General features: G+C 44.9%; 1 protein-coding gene across 5 annotated transcripts in view; it reads left to right on the top strand.

The window, feature by feature from the left end:
• Positions 1 to 22,467, top strand: part of ARNT2 (aryl hydrocarbon receptor nuclear translocator 2) — an 861,066-nt gene that overhangs the window by 5,998 nt on the left and 832,601 nt on the right. For all 5 annotated transcript variants that reach the window (XM_069624174.1, XM_069624173.1, XM_069624172.1 and 2 more), the window contains exon 2: positions 21,019 to 21,080. In XM_069624174.1, coding sequence (XP_069480275.1) covers positions 21,050 to 21,080 — 31 coding nt within the window. In that variant the 5' untranslated portion in view covers positions 21,019 to 21,049. The remainder of the gene's footprint in view (positions 1 to 21,018; positions 21,081 to 22,467) is intronic.

Below are 22,467 nucleotides of genomic sequence, written 5' to 3'. Positions count from 1 at the left end.
TCTGTCTCTCCTCCGAACATGCGTCTCTTGGAGGGCTACAATTCCCGACTTCCCCCGCCCCAAGAACTGTTTCACCTTCCTTCTCTTAACCAGGGAATAAAGCCCCCTGATGTTTAGGGAGGTCACCTGAAGCACTTCCCTCTTTCCCATGGTCGTCTTACCGTGTGGCTCACACTGAGTGGCTGCCGTTGGGATCTCCCCTTCCCCACCCTGGGCGGGCTCATCCAGCTTCTAGCTTCCCCGACCCTCCATCTCTGGAATTGAGATCTTGTAACAACCCAGAGTAAACCTGTGCGGAACCCTCTAGACCTATGTAGATAAACCAAGATATCCTGTACCCACCCCCCAGACGTGCTACAAGATTCCTTCCTGTAACCCCCCTTTTTCCCTCAAGTGTTGATGGGCGTGTGAGCACTCCTGCCCCCTCATCCGGGGGATCCTCCTGGCCCCTTAGGCCACGTTTATTTTAGCCCCTTGTATAAAACTTTGTTCACGCCCACATTTTCCTCTTGAGTGGTTCTCTCGCTGGTCTTTGTTCTTGCCTTGGTGACCTTTCATCCTCAATCTTCAGGACCCTCATACCTTCCTCGCAGGTGGTGACCCAATGCTGTATCCCTTGCCATTTGAACGGTAGTCCAAAGGGAAATGTCCATTTTATAGCGTATGTCCGATCGCATTAGGGCGCGCACCACCAGTGTCTTTTCTACTACAAATCCTAGACAGAGCTGCCTACATACAAATCCAGGATTACCTGGAGGCTAACCACCTGCTTGGCTCACGGCAATCTGGCTTCCACCCACTCCATGGCACGGAAACAGCTCTGCTAGACCTAAAGACACAAATTGAGGAACTTAAGGTTAACAGGAAAAAAACCTTGCTCCTCCTACTGGACTTGTCGGCTGCGTTTGACATGGTGGACCATGCAGTCATAAGCAACCACCTCGAATCTGCCGCCAACTTCACCGGAGATGCTATAGCCTGGGTCCAATCCTTCTTAGAAAATCGCACCATGCGAGTCTTCTCCACCACCAACTCGGCTGATCCTATCAAAATAACCTGCGGTGTCCCACAAGGATCCTGTGTCTCCCCCACCATGTACAATATCTTCACCAAACCTTTGTTTGACAAGTTGGACAGATTGGGTGTCATCTACACGAACTACACAGATGACACCCAGATCCTCATGCCCCTTTCAGGCGACTACGAGACAGACTCCGCCTTGGTGAACAAGATATACACTCTCATTCAGGCATGGATGGCCGCACACGGCCTCTGCCTGAATGATGATAAAAGCCAACATCCCTATACTATCCCCAAACTACACATCCTTCAGCATTGATAACAACCCTATCAAGGTGATGTCTGTGGTTAAAACCCTGGGATTCTATCTGGACTCCTCCCTTACACTCAAGAAGCAGGTCAACTCCCTCGTCTCTTCCACTACCTACACCTGCAAACTCATCCGCGCAGCTAGACCTTACCTCTCCAGTGCCAGCTGCATTACATTAGCTAACACCCTTATCATGTCTAGGTTACATTATTGCAATGCCCTGTATTCTGGAACCAATAAATACATCACTGATAAACTTCAAAAACTACAGAACAATGCCCTAAGAGCAGCACTAAATATCCCTACAGAGAGCACATCACTAATTTCAGGAAAGAGGTTAACTGGTTAAAAATAACGGACAGAATCCTACTTAAAACAGCATCCCTCACATCTAAATGTCTAAACAACCTAGCCCCCCCCGTATCTTATGGAAAAAATGAACAGGAAAATCTACACGCGACCCACGAGATCTGCTAACACCTCCAAACTAGAGATTCCAAGGTTTAAATGTTCCACCGCGGGAGGAACTAGCTTTCCTATCAAAGCTGCTCACAGCTGGAACAAATTACCACTTGACCTCAGAATGGAACAACCGTACCCGAAATTCAGGCACAAGATAATCAATTGGCTGCGCGCCAATGACACATAACTTACACCTAGCTTCCTACTTAGCCACGACCTACCCATTGCCTGGATACCCCAAGACATGCCCTGCTTCTGGGTATATGTTTGTATATATTCTTGTATATATTTGTTGTTGTGTTTTATATGCCTATGCTTGTATATAGTCTCACATATATTTGCTCTTTTTGCCACTGTGTTGTTTATACTCATGCCAAATACTGTAACAAGCTTAAGTCTTCATGTAAACTGTTGCGCCCGGCTACCCATGGGTTTGGCGCGCATTAACAAATAAATTAAACAAACAAACAAACCAGGCCCATCCCCCTACGTTTCACCAAGGTGGTCTGGGCTGGGTCCTGGAATAGCTGAAGTTCCGAGCCATTGTAGCTGATATCTGGCCCGCCTGGCAGCTGCTGGCACCTTCTCCTGCCTGTACTCGTGTAAAGCCACAACTACATCTCTGGGTCTGGACCCTGGCTCTCCCCTCTTTGGCCCCACTCTGTGTATGCGGTCCAGCTCTATCCCTGACCAGTCTTCCTCCAGCAGGTTCGCGAACACTTGCTGCACCATCGTGCGTAGATCCTTGTCTGCCACCGCCTCAGCAATGGCCTTTATTCTGAAGTTAGATCTTCTTGTGTGGTTTTCAAGGCCTTCGCTCTGGGTCTCGTGGTTCTGCGTGACCTTTGCTAATGCTCTACCAGCTCGTCGATCTTCCTGGTGACGCCTGCGACCTCTTGTATGTCGCTCTCTGCTGCATCGGTGCGCTCCTAGTTCCGTTATGTCCCCTTTCACCTCTTGCAACAATTGGGACAATTCCGCTTGCATCATGCTCAACTGCGATTGAATGATGTTTATCTTTTCCCCAAATCCTGAAAGCATTGGCGAAGGACCCCCCTGGGTGACCGGTTAATCTTTTGTGGTACCTATCAGCGCTCCCCCACCCCCCACAAATCCTCTCCTTCCCTGGGCCCCTGATCTCCCCCAGCTGGTACCTCGCTGTCTCGGCGCCAGAGTCTCTGCAGATGGCCCACCTGTGGTTTCTTCATCGACTTGGGGGCAGCTTGCATGTCCTTCCCCTTGTTTTTGGACATAATGTGTAGGCAGGTCTGATGGGGGGGGGGGAAGGGAGAGCCCTGCCCCCTCCTCTTCTCTATGATATCGTGTCGCACCCTTCAGACCTCTTCTGGCCATTTTTTCAGGGCGTAAGAACCTCAGCCGCTTTGTGGGTCCGCCTTGAATGTGCAGGGGGGGGTTGGAACGCCCCTCTAACTGTGCACAGGTGAGCCACTGTTTGTCCTCCTCCTTTGGTTTCAAATGACCCTCCTCCTGGCCTTGGTGCCAGGATCATTCTGTCCTGAGCCCGACCAAATGGCTTCTCCCTTATTATTCCTTGCCCACCACGGATGTAGATGGACTCTTTAGCCCTCTTTTCGGCCTCAGGATTGGCCCGGGGAGCCAGGGCCCCACCGGTCACTGTCTCCTATGTGTGGTGCACCTATTTCTCCCTTGCTGTGCTTCTGGATGAGGGTGCGCTGGCTGAGGCACTACTATATGCTGCTCCAATATGTACCTCAAAAGAGCCTTCAGCCGTCCCGGCTATAACTCCAAAGGGCCTCCCCTTGTCTTCTCTGCAAGTGCTGGCTTAAAAGTTTGGGCAAGGGCCCACTTGCCGCAACTCCCTATCGCCCACGCTGCTCCCCCACGACTCTGCTCAAAGATGATGATCACTGCCTGCTGATCACTGGCCAGCCTCTGCATGCTTGCTCCCTTTCCTTGGCCCCAGAAGCACGCTGACCTGTGATGGTTCTCCCCCCAAGGGGCAGGGGAGTCGAGCCCCTCAGGGTCGCCACCTTCCTTCCTCTTAACTTTCGCTCTGTGGCCCCTCCCAGGCCTCTTGGCCGCTCTGGGTGCTCTTCTCCGTTGCGCAGCTCTCAGTAGTGGACTACAGGTATGGCCCCTCTACATCCTCCTGATCTCTCCAATGAGACGCTGCTTCTCCGGCGCGGGGGTGGCTTGGCCCCTCCTTGATCTTCCTACTGGCACTCGCCAGCAGAGGAGCCCCCGCTCCACTAATCCAGCCCTAGCGGGCCTCAAGTATCGCAGGCAGCTCCTTCCTGACGGGCTCCTCTGCTGTCTGCCATCCAACAGCGGCTGCTTTCCACCACCCCCACCCTCGCAGTTGCACCGGGTCCTTGGCTGCCCTGGATCTCCCCGAGTGGTTCTTCTTGCTTGTGGTATGCGAGCGTGTCTCAGCTCGGCTTGCACCGAGTGCAGTGCCTCTGCACCTCAGACACCGCAGAGACCACACATCCGCCTCTGCCGAAGTCCCTCAGCGATCCGCGCTGCTGCACTCCACCACCGCATCCTACATCGATAAATCCCTACCCGGGGAAGGCTCTTCTTATCTATCTCTATTGTCTTTGGCCCCAGGGGGTGAGAGCTCCACGATCACACTGCTCTCCCCTCGGCGGCCATTTTGGAATCCCATCACAATGCACTTTTTAATGGGTATCCATCATAGATGCCAGTACAAAATGCTTTTTTTTATTATTTAGAAAGGATATGTGCTTTTATGTGGCTGCACTGGCATTCTGGGGCACCCAGTCTCGCCATTCTTTACTGTGGCATGACATATATTTTTTTTAAAACTGGAATTCTATGACAAAGCAAGCATGATGAGGGTTATTATGTGTCTAGACTGGCATTGGAGCAGCCAGTCAAGCCATTTCTTACTGTGCCGTGTTTTTTTCCACTGGGTATTAAGGGTAATGTAAACATGATGAGCATTATTACGCATCTAGGCTCGCCTGGATTGTGCAGCCAGTTTGGACATGTTTTCTTGTTGTGACAAGACATTTTTAAAGGTAAAGCCAACAGGAGTGTGTGGCAGAGCCATGTTGGTCATGTTTTCTTGTAGTATCATTACTGGCATGTTATGCTAAGTTGATTTGCACCGCTACCACTCAGGAGCAGTATCCAGGCACTCGCGTGGCTTTGCAAAAAAGGTTGTTGGTGGGGTTAGTGGGGAAAGGGTGAGAGTATAGGTTCAGAACCAGGAGGAACTGGCGTCTGTGAGTGTCTTGCATGTGGTCGTTTGTGAGCGGCCTCGCAGATTATAACCGTATGGGTCAGATTCTGTGACTCGGGTGTGTGGATAGTTTTGTGTTGGTGTTAGTGTTGTGTGGTTATGATGGGTTGGCCGTGTGCACTGGTTAGATGGTGTCCATAAGGGATCCAGAGTCACAGGTGGTTGTAGCTGTAAGGTAGTCCGGTATCTTGGTGTGTTGCATTTTAGATGGTATTGGGCTATGTGGGTGGTTCACTCTGGATGTTGGCATAGTAATGGTTCTCTGTATGTTTGAGTGTGGCTAGTTTAAGATCTGGAGTAGAGGCGTCAGTTCTGTAGGATGAGCAGCAACGGAAGAGGGTTAGTAAAGTCGGTCAGTTCGTTGTGGTCTCTCTCTGGGGCGGCCCTTGGGATGCTGCTTGATGGTATCTAGCCAGGTTTTTGTTTGCTGTTCTTTGGCTCCTCTAGTTGTTTGTCTGCTGTGTTGTTGCCGGTGTCCCTTCTAGATTGTCATTGTCTGCTGAATAGCCAGGTTTTGAGCACTTTCCTGAAGATGTTGTGGTCGTCTATGGTTCTAATTACTTTGGGCACGTTGTTCCATGTGTTTGCAATTGGATGTGAGAACGCTGTTCCACCGATTTCCTTTTTTCGTAGTGTTTTGCCTCTATTTGTATGTCATTGCTGGATCTTAGTTCCCTTCCTGGGCGATACCAGATAATTTGGTCTTGGGAGGAATTCTGCTCCTTGTCTGTGCAGAGTGCTTTTAATTTGATGCACTTTTTTAAAGGCACCCAGTGTAGGCTTTTCAGTGCTGGAGTGATGTGGTCTCTTCTGTCTAGTCTTAATCCTGGCCCTTTGGAGTTACTTGGTGAGTCTTTCTGGCATTCCTATGTAGAGGCTGTTTGTGTAGTCCATTCTTGTGATTATCTGTGATATGAGTGTGAGGGTTCTGTGGGGGAAGGAGAGGTAGTGAGTAATCCTCTGCATAGTCGTAGTAGGATGAAGGATTTTTTGGCGATTGCGTTAACTTGCTGTTCCAGTGATGGTCCATTATCCATGAGTATTCCTAGGTTGTTTGCTACATTGGTAGTCTCTGGTTGCGTTCCCATGCTGATTGTCCAGTTGTGGGTTCCCTCTGTCGAATCCTGCGGGTGAGAGCATTATTTCTGTTTTTGCCGGGTTCAGTTTGAGGTTGTTCTTGTCACCCAGTTGTATGTGTCTGTGAGACAGTTGTTGAGGTTGTTATTCTGTTCCTGTGTTCTGTTTGTTTTCACAATCAGTTGAGTGCCGTCTGCGTAGTTGTATGCAGGAAGTCCATGGGATCGATTGATTTTTATCAGTGGGCACATGTAGGTGTTGAAAAGTAGAGGGGTCGGGGGAGGCTGAAACCCTGTGGGACTCCACAGGATATATTTTTGGTCGTTTGAGGTGAACGGTGGTAGGTAGGTTCTTTCGGTTCGTTTTGTTAGGAATGAGGTAAGCAACTTTAGTGCAGATTCCTGTATGCCGTATTCCATCAGTCATTTTATTAGTGTTGCGTGGCTGATTGTGTTAAAAGCCACTGATATGTCTAATAGAATGAGGTCTGATTGGGTGTCATCATCTGCGTTTATTTTCAGGACGTCCCATATCGATAGAAGTGCTGATTCTGTTCCTACAAACGGTCTGAAGCCAACTTGTGATTGGTCGAGGATTCTGTTTGTTTTAATGTGTTTAAGAAGGGTTTTGTAGACCTGGTTCTCCAGGATCTTCGCTATATAGGGAAGGTTGGATATCAGTCTGTAGTTGCTTGGGTCTTCGGCGCTTTCTGACCGTTTAAAAAAAACCAAAACTTTTTAACAGTGGTTTGATGTATGTTGATATGAAGGGGGGTGGTACTATTCCTTCCGGAACCGTGTTGCTGGGTTTCTGTGGTTGAGGATTCCTTTGAAGATGTCCGGGGGCAGGGGTCCCTTGGAGATCCTACAAGATTTGTGTCCTTCATCAGTGTGGAGATCAGTTCCTCTGTGATTGGTTCTAGGCAGATGAGTTTTGCTGTAATCTGTGTTTAGTCTCGTGTCTATGGTCGAGGTTGTCTTTGCTCCGGCTAGGTTGATGGTCTCCTACATTGTGTCTATTTTTGCTCACTGATGGTTGGTGATATTGTCACAAAGTGTTTTTGTAGGGGTGATAGAATTCTTGTAGGAAGAGTATTTTTCATTTATTTTTTTCTTTTTTTTTTCTTTTTCCTTGATGATTTCTTTCTGTGGATTGTTTGCCAATTCTATTCTTGTGGCGTAGTAAAATTTCTTTGCTTTGAGGACTGTTGCTTTTTACAGTTTGAGTTGTCTTTGACATTTTAGTCTTTTCTGGTGCATTTTTCGCTCTATTTTGCGGTTGTTGTTTTTAAATAATGTTTTGGAGTTCTTCTGTGAACCATTTTGCTGGCAGTTTTTTGGGTGTTGCTTTGAATGTTTTAGCTGGTGTTAATTGGTCAAGGGTCTTGGTGATCCAATTGTTGAGTGTCTTCTGTGGTATTTATGTTTGTAACAGTGCGATCTCTCTTGCTTGGGACGTTGCATCTAGAAGGTTTGTTAGGGCCTCTAGGTCCAAGTTATTTCAGTTTTCTTTTCATGCTGTTGTGAAGTAGTTACTTACCGACCGATAGGCAGGTTTAGTGTGTGATGTAGAATGGGATCAAGTAGTGATCCCTCTAAACCAACGGTGTAGGTGGCGCGGTTGCGCATAGTCCTTCACTTCCAAAAATTGTATCTAGGGTGTGTCCAGCGTTGTGGGTGGATTCATTTACTATTTGCTTGAACTGCAAGGTTTCCAGGAGTGCAAAGAGTGAGTTTGCTGTTTACTAGTTTTTCTTTTTCGAACCATATGTTGAAATCCTCCGGTATGACTAGGTTGTAGTAGTGGGTTGATAGCATGGCAGCCTCATCTGCTAGTTTTGTTGCAAAGTTGGGGTTGTAGGAAGGTGGTCTGTAGATCAGGAGGAATATCTTGATGAGGAGGGATTCGTAGTCTTGCGCATTGGTTGTGGTGATTCGAGATGCTCAGACGTGTTCTTTGTGTATAATTTCGATTCTGCCTCCTCTTCGTTGGCGATGGCTTTATAGTTGTCTGATAGCCAGGTTTCTGTAAGGAAGATTACGTCTGTGCCTCCTTCGCTTAGGAGGTCATAGATTTCTGTTGAGTGTTTTGCCATAGATCTAATGTTGAGGAGGCTACAGTGTAGTTTGCTTGATTTCCCTTTCGGGTTGTTGTTAATATCGTTTGTTCTGACCGGTGTGTTGGTTGGGTTTCCGTTCCAGGTGGGATTTCCCCAGTTGAGTCTGTTGGGTGGGGTGGTTCTTTGGTGGTCAGTCTCTTCGTCGAGTAGACCGATCAGGTTTATGGCGGTGTTGGTTAGTTCTGGTTCGTTCCGGGTGTTAAATAAGGTAGCTACCGCTCTGTTGTTCCAGTCTAGGTGATGTAGGGGGTGTAGAATGTGATGGATTCCAACGTGTCCCTTGTTTTGGTTGGGGTATTGTCCATGGTGGAGACCGGGTTGGGATGGCTTATTAGTTGTCGTGTTCCGTTTGATGTCCTGGTTGGATCTGTATCCGTGATGCTTATTGGCTGTCGGTTCGTCGTTGCTGTGCCGTTTTACTTATCTGGACACGTAGCAACAATGTAGTCTGTCTTTGCTCTGTTATTTGTATGTCTCCTTGGGCCATCTGGGATGTTTGTCTAGTTTTCTGGGGTTGTGGGATCATGCTGGTCGGTGCCTTCTAGAGTGGTTCGGATTTTATTATTATTTCTATTGTCTGTTCTGGCTAGTTTGTCTTTCTAGCGACGAGGCATGATGTGTGGGTTGTGCTCCTTTAGTGAGCGTCCTCTTTCGATTAGTGTTTTTCCTGATCTTTTGGGTTTCGTTTTTGCTGTTTGTGGTTTGTGTAGTTGCTTGTATTTGCTAGGTTGCGGGTAGTTGAGACCTCGGTTGAAGGAGGTCTCATTTGTTTATTGCTGCTTTTTCTTTGGAACTTATGTTTTAATAAAAAAGGGATTCGGGTACAACTGCTCAGGCTTGCCTTTTCAGCCCACCCTCTTTAACTGCCCTGTTCTCTTGTTGGTGCCTCCTTACTGTTCATAGCACCTCCTCCTGAGGCCTTTCCCATTTCTAACTGCCTAACATTGTGTAATCAGTCGGCCCATCCCAGCAGTCCTACCCTTTACTGACCCTCTCCCTCTCTATGATCGTGGTGACTCCGGCCCTCTCCGTCCAAGAATAAGGGCAGCAGCCCATCATCCCAACATCAGTTACCCCCCTCTACCACCTGGGCCCCGTCCACCAGTGACTCCTTCTAAAATCTAGTACTTGCATATCTCCCTACTCAAGATCAGGTGCAGCACCCCAGAATTGTTCCCTCAATCAACCTGCCTCAACCGCCTGGGTCACCTCTGACTGCAGTTTCGGGTGCCTGCTGCCTCCGACCCTATTGGCTCCTGTCTGCCATCTCTCATCGCTGGACCCGGGACTACCTTTGGCGCCATCCTGTACCTGCTGCCTTGCACTTCCACTCCGACTTTGCGCCTCCCCCTACTGACCCCCCATGTGACATTGACAGGCGCCACTCCACGTTACTCCTAACTTGCTGCTATCCTCTCCCCATCCCTCACTTAGGTCCTTCCATTGTACACTGCCCCTTCTTGTAACTACCACACTGGTCTCTGTCCCCCACCTCTCTAATCTCTACAGCTACGGCCCCCCACTACTCGTCCTTTCTCTGAGACCTCTGTTATGCGATCTTCCAAAACTCCTTTCCACCACCCTCTCCACCCCCTCTCTCCATCGTTCCACCTTCTCCTTTCCCTCCTACTCTCCTTTTTCCTCCTAGTGCCCAGTCCTCTCCACTATCCTCGCCCCCACTCCTCCTGTCACACTCCTACCTTCTCTCATCGCCCTAATCTTCTTTACCTCCCTACCGCCAGCCACTCCGCCCTCATGAACATGGCCCTCTGGAACGCCAGATCCATCTGTAATAAAACCACAGCTGTTCTTGACTTATTCTTTCGCCTCACCTCTCCCTAACTGAAACCTGGATTCCCCCCATAACACCTCTGTCCCCGCTTCTTTAACAACCTTCTCTTCCTCCTTCTTTCACACCCCTCTCCTTTCTGGCCGTGGTGGAGGCGTTGGCCTCCTCTACCACCCCAAGTACATCTCCTCCCTTTCTCTCCATCTCTCCCTTCCTTACCTTCCTTTGAATTCCTTTACAAATCTTTCTCCTCCCCCCCACTCTATTTCCTTCCTGATCATCTATCGTCCCCCTGGCCCTCTCTCTTCCTTCTATGAAGACCATGATCACCTCCTCTTGCTTATCTCTCCCTCCCCCTCTCCTCTATCAGTGCCTGGCGACTTTAATCTTCATCTTCCTTCTCCCCCTCAATCCTCTCCCCTCTTCTCCATCCTTGACTCCTACCTCCTCTCCTCACCTACTCCCCACCCTACTCACTCCTCTGGCTCTACTCTTGACCTCCTCTTCAATTCTTCCTATCTCTCTTCCCCAGTCTCTTCTCTTCCAATTTATCTCTCTGATCACGCCTTACTCTTTCTCCCCTTCTCCTCTCTCACACTCCTCTACTGCTAATCCCTCCAATCTACTTACGGCGTGACTTTCGCAACTTCGACGCTACCCTCTTTATTGACACCTGCTCTTCTTCTCTTCCAACTCTCCAAGACTTTGCTTTATTTTCTGCAAATGATGCTCTATCCTCCCTTTCCTCCTCTATCTCCTCTGCCCTTGATCAACTTTACCCCCTTTCTCTCTTCCGTCCAACCCGGAAACCCTCTCAACCTTGTCTTACTCCTCATCTCCTCTCTATGCGGCGCCTTCTCCGACGTCTGGAAAGACTTTGGCTCAAAACTCCCTCGCTTTCTAACCAAACCTCTTACTTCTCTTACCACGCACTCTACAACTCTTGTCTTGTCTCGGTTAAATCCTCCTACTACTCTAACCTACTCCAATCTCAAGCCACCCACCCTCGTCGTATCTTCCAAACTCTCTCTCGCCTTCTCTCTCCTCCCACTCCTGATCCCTCATCCAATTTTACACTCTCTCTCCTTCTTACTTTGCTAACTTCTTCTCCTTGAAAATTCTCACCCTTCAGCAAAAAATCAACTCCCTCTCTGATTTCCCCTCTCCTCCCTCATCCTTCATGTCCATCTTCTCACCTGTTTCACCTTCTCCTCCCTTCTATCCCAAGCCCCCCCCACGTCCGCCTCATCTGACCCTCTCCCTTCCCTTCTAATCCCTAAGATCTACCCTCTTCTTATCCCCTACCTTGCCTCCTTCAACATCTGCCTCTACTCAGCAACCTTTCCCTCTGCTTTCCAGCATGCTACGATTATTCCTATTCTGAAGAAACCTTCTGCTGATCCACTTCTCACCTCTAACTTCAGACCTATCTCTCTTCTCCCATTCCTCTCTAAGCTTCTCGAGCGCCTTGCCTACTCTCTGCTCTCATCCTTTGTCACTACTTCCTCCCTCCCAATCTGGCTTCCATCCCAAACATTCCACTGAAACTGCTCTCACCTCCATCCTTAACTCCCTCCTCTCGGCTCGCCATGCCAAGCAATCCTCTATCCTTATTCTCCTTGATCTCTCCGCAGCCTTTGACACTGTCGATCATCCCCTCCTTCTCCACACTCTTTCCTCCTTCAGGTTCAAAGGCTCTGTTCTCAAATGGTTATCCTCTTACCTCTCTTCCCACTCCTTTGCTGTATCCTGGGGTGGCCGGACCTGTCCTACCTTTTCTCTTGATTACGGTGTACCCCAAGGTTCTGTACTTGGTCCTTTCCTCTTCTCTCTTTACACCTCCCTCATTGCCCCTGTTATCTCCTCGTTTGGCATCTCCCACCATTTCTATGCCGACGACACTCAACTATTTCTCTCTTTCTCCTCCTTCTCAACCGACCTTCACCAAAAACTCTCTTCCTGCCTTACTTCCATTAAGAACTGGATGTCCTCCCTCTTTCTCTCTCAACACTGACAAAACCGAAGTCCTTTTCTTTCCCTCTAACTCTCCTCCTCCTCCTCCTCTCCCTTTCATTCACTTCCTCCCTATCGCTCCCCAAGTTTGTAATTTAGGCGTTCTCTTTGACTCCTCTCTCTCCTTCTCCCAACATATTTCCCTCACCTCTCGCACTTGTCGATACCACCTCTACAATATTCACAAAATCTGTTCTTCCCTCGCTTTCCACGCTACCAAACTCCTAATCTCCTCTCTCATCTTCTCCCTCCTCTTCTATTGCTCTTCTCTACTCTTTAGAGTACCTCCATCTCATTCTGCCCCCCTTAAATCCTTCTACCACTCTGCTGTTCGTACCCTATGTCTCCTTACCTCCCGTGACTCCATCTCTACTTCACTCTCTTACCTTGGCTGGCTACCATTTCACTCTCAGCTAAAACTTTACTTTCTCTGCCTTGTCTTCAAATCCCTCCATGGTCTTGCTCCTCCTTATTTCTCCTCCCTTCTCTCTTTCTACTCCCCCTCCCGTTCCCTTCGATCCGCTGACCATTTCCTTCTCACTGTACCTCCATCCCCCTGTGCCTCCTCCCGTTTCCGCTCCTTCCAACTCTTAGCGCCTCTGCAGTGGAACTCACTCCCTCTCGCAATCTGCTCCATCAAGACCTTCTCCTGATTCCGTACTTCCCTTAAATCCCTCCTCCTTCATTCTCTTCCTTGAAATCTCCCCCATCTCTGCTTCCCCTCCCTCCTTGTTCTTTTCTCTGACTTTCTCTCTCCATTCCATTTCCCCCCTCCAACTCATCACCACCCCCCTATCCAGTCCCACCCCCTATTTCCCCTCTCCCCTTCAGTTAATTGCTTTTTTCACTGCTTTGTTGAATGATTCATAATGTAATTTTGCTTCCACTGTTATATTGTTGATGTTGTTATGTTGTTCCACTGTACAGCGCCTTGGCGTAAAGCGCTTTATAAATCAATAAATCAATCAATCCTTTTTGGTTATGGTTGTTGGATTATGCGCAAAGCAAACCTGAATACTGTGTGAATGAATATATGTGAATACTGTCCTATATTGGTGCAGTCAGTATGGAAATGTATTGATTGTGAGGGTGCTGGGTTCCTGCTTTTGACTGGGATGGCAAAGGATTCTCACCCAGGTGGTGAATGCTATGTTTAGATCTCTGCCTTACACTTTGGCCCAACGTAGTCTCAAGCTTTACCCTTGCCACATTGGGGGGTCGTTCAGCACAATTGCAGCTAAGCAAAAGCAGAATAACAATCTGCATTAGTCCACATAGCTCTGATGTTCTAAAGTAATCATTAAATCCTCCCCAAATCAACCAGAACAAACGTGCAATCTCTTGAAGTGATCAACAAGTCATCCTAAAAGCATCAGGAACAACGTTTTCTAAAATGGCGATGATGTTAGCATATTCATTAAGTCATCCTAAGCTCATCCCCAAATCATCACCCACCAGACATTTGCTGATGGTTTTAACTGCATGATGACGTCTGATGTGGGAATGACTTCTATTGCAGTTTGATGATCATCAGATGACTCCAGGATGGTCTCTAAAAGTCATTGGTTTAGATCAGGCAATACATCTGTCCATCCATCCAGATCCATTACCCATCACTGTATCTCAAATCCATCATCAAAGTAAATGGTCCAAACACAGCTTGAAGCGTCTAGGGTTTCATATTGCAAAGGACCCCAAAAAAGTGGCGCTGTATAACCTGAAAAAAACGTATGGGATTAGCTTCCAACACTTAATCAAGTATTGATGTTAACTCCGTTTCATCATCATTTGCAGAAAGATTTAGAAACAGGACCTGAGTTTTTAGGTTTTTATTTTAATTTAATTTTTTTACTTGTTTTACAATTTTTACAAGAAATCCTCGCTCACATCTTTAAAACTTTACAATCCATAAAAATGTAGGTTTTAGGTTTATTGCAAAAGGTCTGGAGACCGTACCAGCTATTTCAATTGCTATCTAGGTGCCTGAGGACACTTCAGAAAAATGCAACTCGGTGCTAAAACACAACCTAGTCACATTAGGGGATTGGCTGTTAACCAGTGGGGACAACCTACACTTGCACTGTAACACATTAACATTTGTCAATCCAGCCATTCAAATAAATAATCTGTGTCTGAACTGGTAATATTGGGTGGATGCGGCCCTTTGCGGCATTTCCAATCTTTGGAGTGCTTATTGGCTGCCTTCTTTTAACCAGTGGCATGTTAGATTCACCCTATGAGAGCTAGAGAGGGTGTCAACACTGGGCAATTGGGTGAAATATAGGGTAAATATGCAGTTGCATGCCCTGATGGCAGAACAGAGAATGGGTTTCCTGTTGAGAGCGCCTGGCCTGAAGGCCCGGGATTTATTTACTTTTAACTGTCTCTACAGTTTTAAAGGAGCCTTGTGATCTAACAATCTCTATAATGTCAACCCCAGTAACAAAATTGGCAAAAACAGTAATGCATAAGTGTTCTTCCCTAAAAGTTCATATATTCTAATATGTGGCTTAAGAATTAGTATGATATTATATAATTGTGTAAATACTTTACCTATGCATTAACAGGAACCTATGTATGTATGTATGTATGTATCCAAATAAATGACTTTTAGTAGCTTCAACCTAGCTACCAAAGAAAAGATGCAGATTCATGTGTTATTCTCGTTATGAGTTTGTCACATTTTCTTGTGATTATTTATTTCACCACCTCATTATGATTTTTTTAAAATGTATTTTAACACACACACTTTAGCTGCGTTAATCAAGACTTCCTTTGCTCTCTTTGGAATACCAACAGTTCTTCTGTTATTTTCATTCTATTTGGTGTAGTAAAACCATTATACTTTTTCACACCCACAAACATAATTCTCCCTTCCTGGACACTGCCCAAGATTTAAAAGGTGGTGCATTCAGTTGTGGACGTGAGTAGCTCTACCGTTTACGCAGTAATGACTCTGCTTCCTAGTTCTGTCATACATACGTTGACATTTGTATGCTGAATGCTTTTGTTCCCACCCTTCCACAAAGTGCTCCAGATAAGATTTGCAAATCGGAGTATGTTACTCCCTATTGTTTAAAGTTGGGAGTAAAATTATTTTGGGGAGTAAAAATGTAAGTCCAATTCCCTATGAGTTTTTATTTGTTTATTATTTTTTTTATAAATGAGTAAAAATATACTTCAACTGGAAAAAAACAGAAATATTTCATGCACTTTAAAAGAAGTTTACATCTTCCAATCAGGCAGTTAAAATAGTAGTTTCTTCCTGTCCAGACATAACCATGGAGCTATGAGCGTGAAAGCAGAGGAGCAACATTCTACATATCTTTTTCCTATTATTTTTGCTGGGAGTTTTGTACACTCCATTTTTATTTTTGGGGGGGTATTTGCCAATTATACGGTGTAAAAGTGTCTGATACACCCCTCATCTGTAGGGCTGCTTCGACCACTTGAGCTCAATGTCCCACCATCGCACCATCGCATACCTCTTTCTATTTAATAGTGTGGTATTTCTGGTCTTTGATACCTGTCGACATATCTGTTTCTGGGGTGGAAGGGCAGCTGAAGAGAACTATTTTGAATATTTATGAATGCCAAGCACCTGTGCATCTCAGAATGCTTCCGATACCTCAGATGTTTAATGTGTTTTTCACATGGTTTTGTGAGACCTATGACCCACAACCTTTGTTCAAAATACAAAACAGAAAAGAAAGCACACTCTTTTTCCAGCTGCTCATACCCAGTCTCCAATTTATCAGGCATGAATGACACCTTTCTGTTAAGACTTGACCCTCTCATAGTCGAGCCCCACGAAGTGTACTATTAGGTGATGGACCTATTTAGTCCTGCTTTGTTTGTTCTATAGCTCTTCAATTCCGGATCCAAATGACAACCATTTCATGGTACACTTCTCCAACATGGCCAACACCATACAAAAGACCCCTAAACGATTCTTCACCATTAACGTTTTTGGTATGAATGCACATACACAATCAATACAATAAACATGTTTGGAACACGTAGCTCCACTTAACCTATATCCTTTTGGCCAGTCAACACATCGGTTTCGGTCCCTCTTCCATCTATTGGACATCCTGCTTGATCTTTGGAAACTGAGTAAGCCAGTGATGCCAGACATTTCAGAAGATGGGGCGTCACAAACCCCCTGTCCTCCGTCAAAGGGGCAGCTTGATGGAGTAACTCGCACTGACACAGGCAGCATTTAGAAAAAAAACAATGTCAGCATTTTAGTTTCTCAATTTCTTTTTTTGGTTCACAACAGTCTATGCACCCACCAGGTACATTTTTACTTGCACCCAAGTGTTCATGGCAAATCATAGATAATTGCTGCTGGTCATGTGTTAGCCAGCTCGCTGTGATTTTATAAGAACACTAGCTGTGGTACTCGGCGTTGCCCGTGTCCTGATTGAGTGCTATTTATATGTCCTGGAGGATGTTGCTCTTATCGGCAATTCTTGCTTCAGTTTGCTTTCGCATCTCATTTGCCCTGGAGTAAGTTGCTCTTGTCCTGTGGTCGGCAAGTCGTGCTGCTGTTTGTTGTTGTGTTTCAGAAGATCTTTATTGATTTTCGCTTTGCATCAGATGGAGCTTTTCCAAGTGATGTTCGTTTTTTGGGCGGCATGTTTCAGTCACTCAATGGCTTCAGCACATTTGAGAAAATGTCCAAAAAAAAATGATTTTGCTCACTTTTGGTAATTAACTTAACTAAACTGTAACCTTGCTATTTCCTATATTTGGAGTAGCACGATGAAATATTTTTTTTTTAATTCCCTTTAAAAATGCTTTAATAAACACTTTCGAACTGTATACATTAGCAATACATTTCAAAGGAATAAAACACGTTGACCATTTTGCTTCAAGACACCTTTCCAAATGTTGCCTCCTAGTACCTACTGTAGCAAATCTGGGTGAGGATCAGTAAATGACGGTGTCTACAGAGTGAATTCTTTGCATCCAAACATAGTCTACAATCCTGCCCCAGACAGAAGATGAATCCATGCAAAATTTGATAGATGTGGGTTCAACGGTGTGGATTTGTATAGCCACACACACACATAAATATATTAGGGTTCCGAAACAAGGGACTCAAATTAAGCTTTTTCTGAAGCACTCTTTGATACATTGCAAGGCATAAATTAGTTTTCAAAAATTGATTAGTCTGCTAATTAACATTGTTTTGATTAGCAAAAAGACCCATTTGATTATCAATTGTGTACTAATATTGTTAATGTCACCAGGACTTATTTGTACCCAAGACATGAAGTTAACAATAATACAGCAGTTTTGCGTACCGCTGATTTAAGACATTAGTTACAGGAGTCAGGCCTTGCAAATTCTTTAAAATTCAGCTAGACCTGCAGGTCGGGTCACTTAGTTTCCCTATTCAACCTAAGAGAAATGCACTCGACATATAGCAATGGAGGTCAACCCATTTAAAACGTGAATTGTGTACAATGGTGCATGTCACTACAAACCTGCTTTGTTTGGCACACTGCTGCCACCCAGAGGCCAGCCATGCACAGTGAAACTTGTTTGACACTTACTGCAAATAAAGTATATGTTACATAAAAGTTTCAAACATCTCTTGCAAATGCTACTCGCCCTTAATAACATTTTCTCTACTATGCAAGTGGGCGAAAAGATTTTGCGAACCACAGCGGAGTGTCTGTAAAAATGTAAATGGTTAGCCGCATGAATGGACACAAATAAATAGATATGATAAAAAGGCTCTGAAAACAGTTTGGCCAGCTGTCTCCTGCAGCTGGTAATGTAGAATGCAATCATAATCATAAAGCAAAGCAAGCTCTGGCGGCTAACTACAGTGTTTGGTATTGTAATAGATCTGTAGATGTACGGATTGGATGGAACTATTGATCACTACTTTGCGTAAACATCTAGTCTGCTTTGTGTATTCATTATGTAAGAGGAAAGAAACTAAGCAGAGTGGATTGCGTACCAGGCAGAGAACTGGGAAAACTAGATGGAATATAGTAGTTTGTGGTCAAAACAATTTCAGGCTACCTGGTACAAAGCAACTGGGTGATAATAAAGAATGTCAAGGCGTATGGGTTCATTCATGGGTTGAGCACCAGTTGCAAGATGCATGCAACCTGCAGGTTACAGAACTAGGTTTACCATCAAAAGTATTTGATCATGTACATTTCCAAAAGTGTTCAATCATCAATATGATGCATCTTCCCCAACAAAATGAAATATAGTTGACACAATTAAGGGGCTAATTCATGGAATGTGTGTGCCTAAAAACGGGGATTTGTTCACCATTCTGCCCGCAAATCCGCATTTGTTAAACAGGGATTTGTGGGCAGAATGGTGCACAAATCCCCGTTTTTCGGCATAAAAATTCCATGAATCAGCCTCTAAATGTAGATACACTTACCTGCACTTTACTGTAAAGCATGGAGATGATGCAGTTTTTTACAGTATCAATACTCTAATTATGCATTATGTAACCATCTACATTTTAGGAATGGAATTGCACGACTGTCTTTTAAAAAAAATATATACATTTGACACATACTGGTCTTTGCGAGCCAGGATATAGAAAGCTGAATACAAGTAGTATCTCGATTTATTTCTGGTTTTCAATTATTTGAAAAAGAAATTCTTGCCTAGCACTCCCACACATGCCTTTGACACTTAAAAGTGGAAGAGATATTCTGCTGCACTTTCTCTCCATTAGGACTTGAAGTGAACAGAGTAAAGAGGGAGAAGAGAACCCAATGGGCAAGAGAGGAATGCAGTGCGCGCTGTGCTTTTATCGAAGAGGGCAACTTAAATAGCTATCTTTGCTACACAACTGTCCATTTGATTAGCAAACTGACAGAAATGCATAGCAAATTGCTATGTGACACTGCTTATGTTATGCCTTGCATTGCATATTTAGTTGTCCATATGAATTTATATTGCACTTTCACCAAAGTGCTGGACATAAATTACATGAAAACTGGTACAAATGTAAAGTGTAAACAAATGAGAAATACCCAGTAACACATTTAATTTAAGAACTTGTGTCAATTTTAAGACATGAAAGCTAGGTACCCTAGAAGAAGATTATACAGAAAGTGGTAGCGCATTCCAGAATTTAGGAGCTGAGGGAACAAAAGAATAAAAGTGAGATTATGCACAGAGCGGGCAAGGGACAGTCCGAAGGCATGAAGAAGAGCGAATCGTTTTGGAGGGAACGTAAAATGAAGGAGAAAGGTGGAGAGAGCAAAACCATGAAAACGTTCGAAAAAATGCAGGGAAAATTAAACTGAAGACGAGCTGCAAACGGGATCCAATGAAGTGACTAGGGAAGGAACGATGTGGGGACATGAAGAAAATATATAAAGTAACCTATTTTTAATTTGGCCATTGGTATTAAAGACCAGGACAAGCAGGTAACCTGACAAAGAGTAAAACGGTAGTCCAGATGAGTGGGGGAAAGAAGTCGGGGTAAGCATCTTGGCAGACAAAGTATGAAATCATCCAATTTTACAAATATAAATTTGGTAATGATAGGACTGAGCAAGTGTAAAAAGATGATGGAACAAGGTAACAGAAGAATCAAAGATCACGCCTAAATTACAAGCTGAAGATGATGGGAGGAAAGTTAGGATGGAATAAAATAGGCGATGGGCGAGAACAATCATAAGGAGAAGGACCAGGAAAGTAGAGTATCTCAGTTTTAGTTCAAGGTTTTATGTGTGAAAAGCGGGAAAGCATCCAGAATTTAACAGCAGACGGTCTGAGATAGATGAGAATCATCAGCATAAAAGTGACATGAAAAAGCAAATTACTTGCATAATAACAGAGGAATAGTGTACAAAGAAAAAGGTGAGGACCAAGAACTGAGCCCTGTACAACACCATAGGAAAGCATTAGAGAAGAAGAATTCACAGCCCATGATATAGCTATGAGCAGTCGGATAAAATTGCACACAATTATTACTGTGCGTGACTTGACTCTAGGTGGCAGTACTGCACCAAAAAGTGTTGACATGCACCCGGTACTCCTCCCCCCCACCCTCTGGCGGTGTTGGGGCTAAATTTGCGAATGGACTATTCATAGTAGGATTCTTCATGTGTTGGTGCTAACCAGACCTTTACACCATTTGGAATTAATAATGATGATATTGTTGGTTTATTGGTTTTTAGACCAGCCAGGAAGAACAGCCATACCCTATGGAGGAAGTTCCACATCTTCTGATATTGCATCGGAACCGTCAGTCTTCAGATTCTTCAGATCGGTTCCATGGGTCTCATTCAGAGTCTGGTGGTAAGCTTGTCGGTGCTACAGGCGGGTTGCTGCCGGACTGTGAATGAATTACTGGTGTTTGACTTCCCAGTAACACCCAGGGGCATTACACACCTCGGCAGTTCGGGAAGTCAAGCGCCAGCAATTTGTAAGTCCCCATTCCCATAGAGTCTTATGGGGACCACAGAAGCACCGGCACCATTGTTTACGGTGCCAGTGATTCCTTGACCGTTTGCCTACCATGGCCGCTTTACCCGGCAGGGTCAGCCCTGTCGGGCACATCAGCTCCGGCAGTCAAACCCGTAGTGTGCAGGTCCGGAAACTGTGCCGGTAAGCTTACCGGCACCATTGTTTCCAGACCGGCACACTTGTAATGAGGCCACATGTCTTTTTATAATGAACAGTGAAAAAAAAATAATGAAAATGTTCCTTTTTTAAATTGGGGCCCCCACCAATTCCCCACACCCCATATATACCTTTACCAAAAATTCAACATTTTTTTTAGTTCTTTATCTTTCACGGAAAAAGCTATTGGTTATTTTTATTTTCGTTATAAACACTGTATACCCTTCAGATCTATTTTATTTTTGTATAACTAGTTATTTTGCTAAGACCGCCCCATAACAATCTGAGGTCGGACACCATCTTTCTCATTTTCTGTAGCCTGGAGTCCAACTCTTTCTTTGTTTCATCTCACTTAGGTCTTCACTTTGATCTGTCTTCATCAGGAACATGGCAGCCCCTGCAACTGTAAACCCTACTGGTGAGTAAAGTGGCTGGTTTTAATTTCTTGCTCTTAAACAACTTCCTAGCGTTAGTGTTTTAAATGCCCTATTTTCTAAATGCCATTTTCCATACACATGCTTCTTGGCTCTGGTGGCAAAAAATCTGGCAGTCCTGATGGAAGAAATGTGTGTACTTAAGAACAATGGTCAGATTCTGAGACCGAGTGCCGGCAGCCAACTCTACAGGGCCGCTTCCATAGTGCATAGATCATTGTACCTCTGTGTGCTCATCATAAGGCCCAATTCCTTAGACTAGCCTATTTTCTGGCAAATCTGAAAGTCTTGTCTCCAAGCATCTTTAAAAGGCATGCTTGTGTTTAGCCGTTTGGTTGCTCATTGAAAGTCGTTTGTTTGATGTCTTGCGTGAGACAATGAAGCTCTGACTGGTCTAGCACCACTGCACCACTGCATCACTCAAATGTGGCCATATGAGTTAAATAATGTATCCTCAAAGGAGCAGGGACGCATTCCTAAAGAGTGAGCTCAATTTTCATCCCCATCAGAACATGTCGATTACTTCCTTTGACATGTTATTACTTTGAGTTCCGAAATATTTTCAGTGAATAATGACAATCAGTGTGTGCAGTAAATTTGATGCAACACCACTCTGTGATCCATTTGTGCAATTGCTAAATCAGCAAGTTATGCAGAACATAATGAAATGATGAACTGCTAAAAGAATGGATTATCAATTACAAGGACATTGTTATGCTTATGGATGTAATGATCTTAATTGAACACAGTGGAAAACGAGACCTTTGTGTGCATATATGATTGAAGCGAGAGGACCAGGTGTCCTCATCTTGTAGGCTACCAACTCGTGGCTCATGGCCTTTACGGAGTTAACTAGAGTGAAGCTGTATATGATCTCCACGATTCTGTAAGATCAGCACATCTAAATTGTATGTATTTGTGTCAACAGGAAGAGAATACAATAATTGTACTTCTTTATTAAACCATGTCAATTAAACAATATATATATAGAATATTGTCATAAAGGGTAAGATGTATCCCATACATTTATCACGATGAAGGTCTGCAGTTTTGCCGCTCTGTGCACATTGTTTGCTTTGAATTTCATTAATTGTTCTTTAATTGTTCTTCATTGCTTTTAGTCTGGACCACAAAACATTTTCACTAGCCTTTGGTGAGCGATAAGACACTCTCGGTGTACTGTGTGCATGTGGAGATCTAGAAATTGTGAGGGGGTGATTGACTTTTATGCCCAGCCAATAGATTGGGGCTTGGCCTTTTTTATCTAGTTTTTAGTTGATACTGGTTCTATTTGCTTGAAAATTCTCAGCAGTTGCATGACCCATTATTTTATTTCAGTGTACTCGAAGGAGCATTCTGAGTTGCCTTACA

This window comes from Ambystoma mexicanum, chromosome 11 (assembly GCF_040938575.1).
Source record: "Ambystoma mexicanum isolate Mex_15411 chromosome 11, UKY_AmexF1_1, whole genome shotgun sequence".
NCBI lineage: Eukaryota > Metazoa > Chordata > Amphibia > Caudata > Ambystomatidae > Ambystoma > Ambystoma mexicanum.
This window is presented reverse-complemented; position numbering and strand designations above follow the sequence as displayed.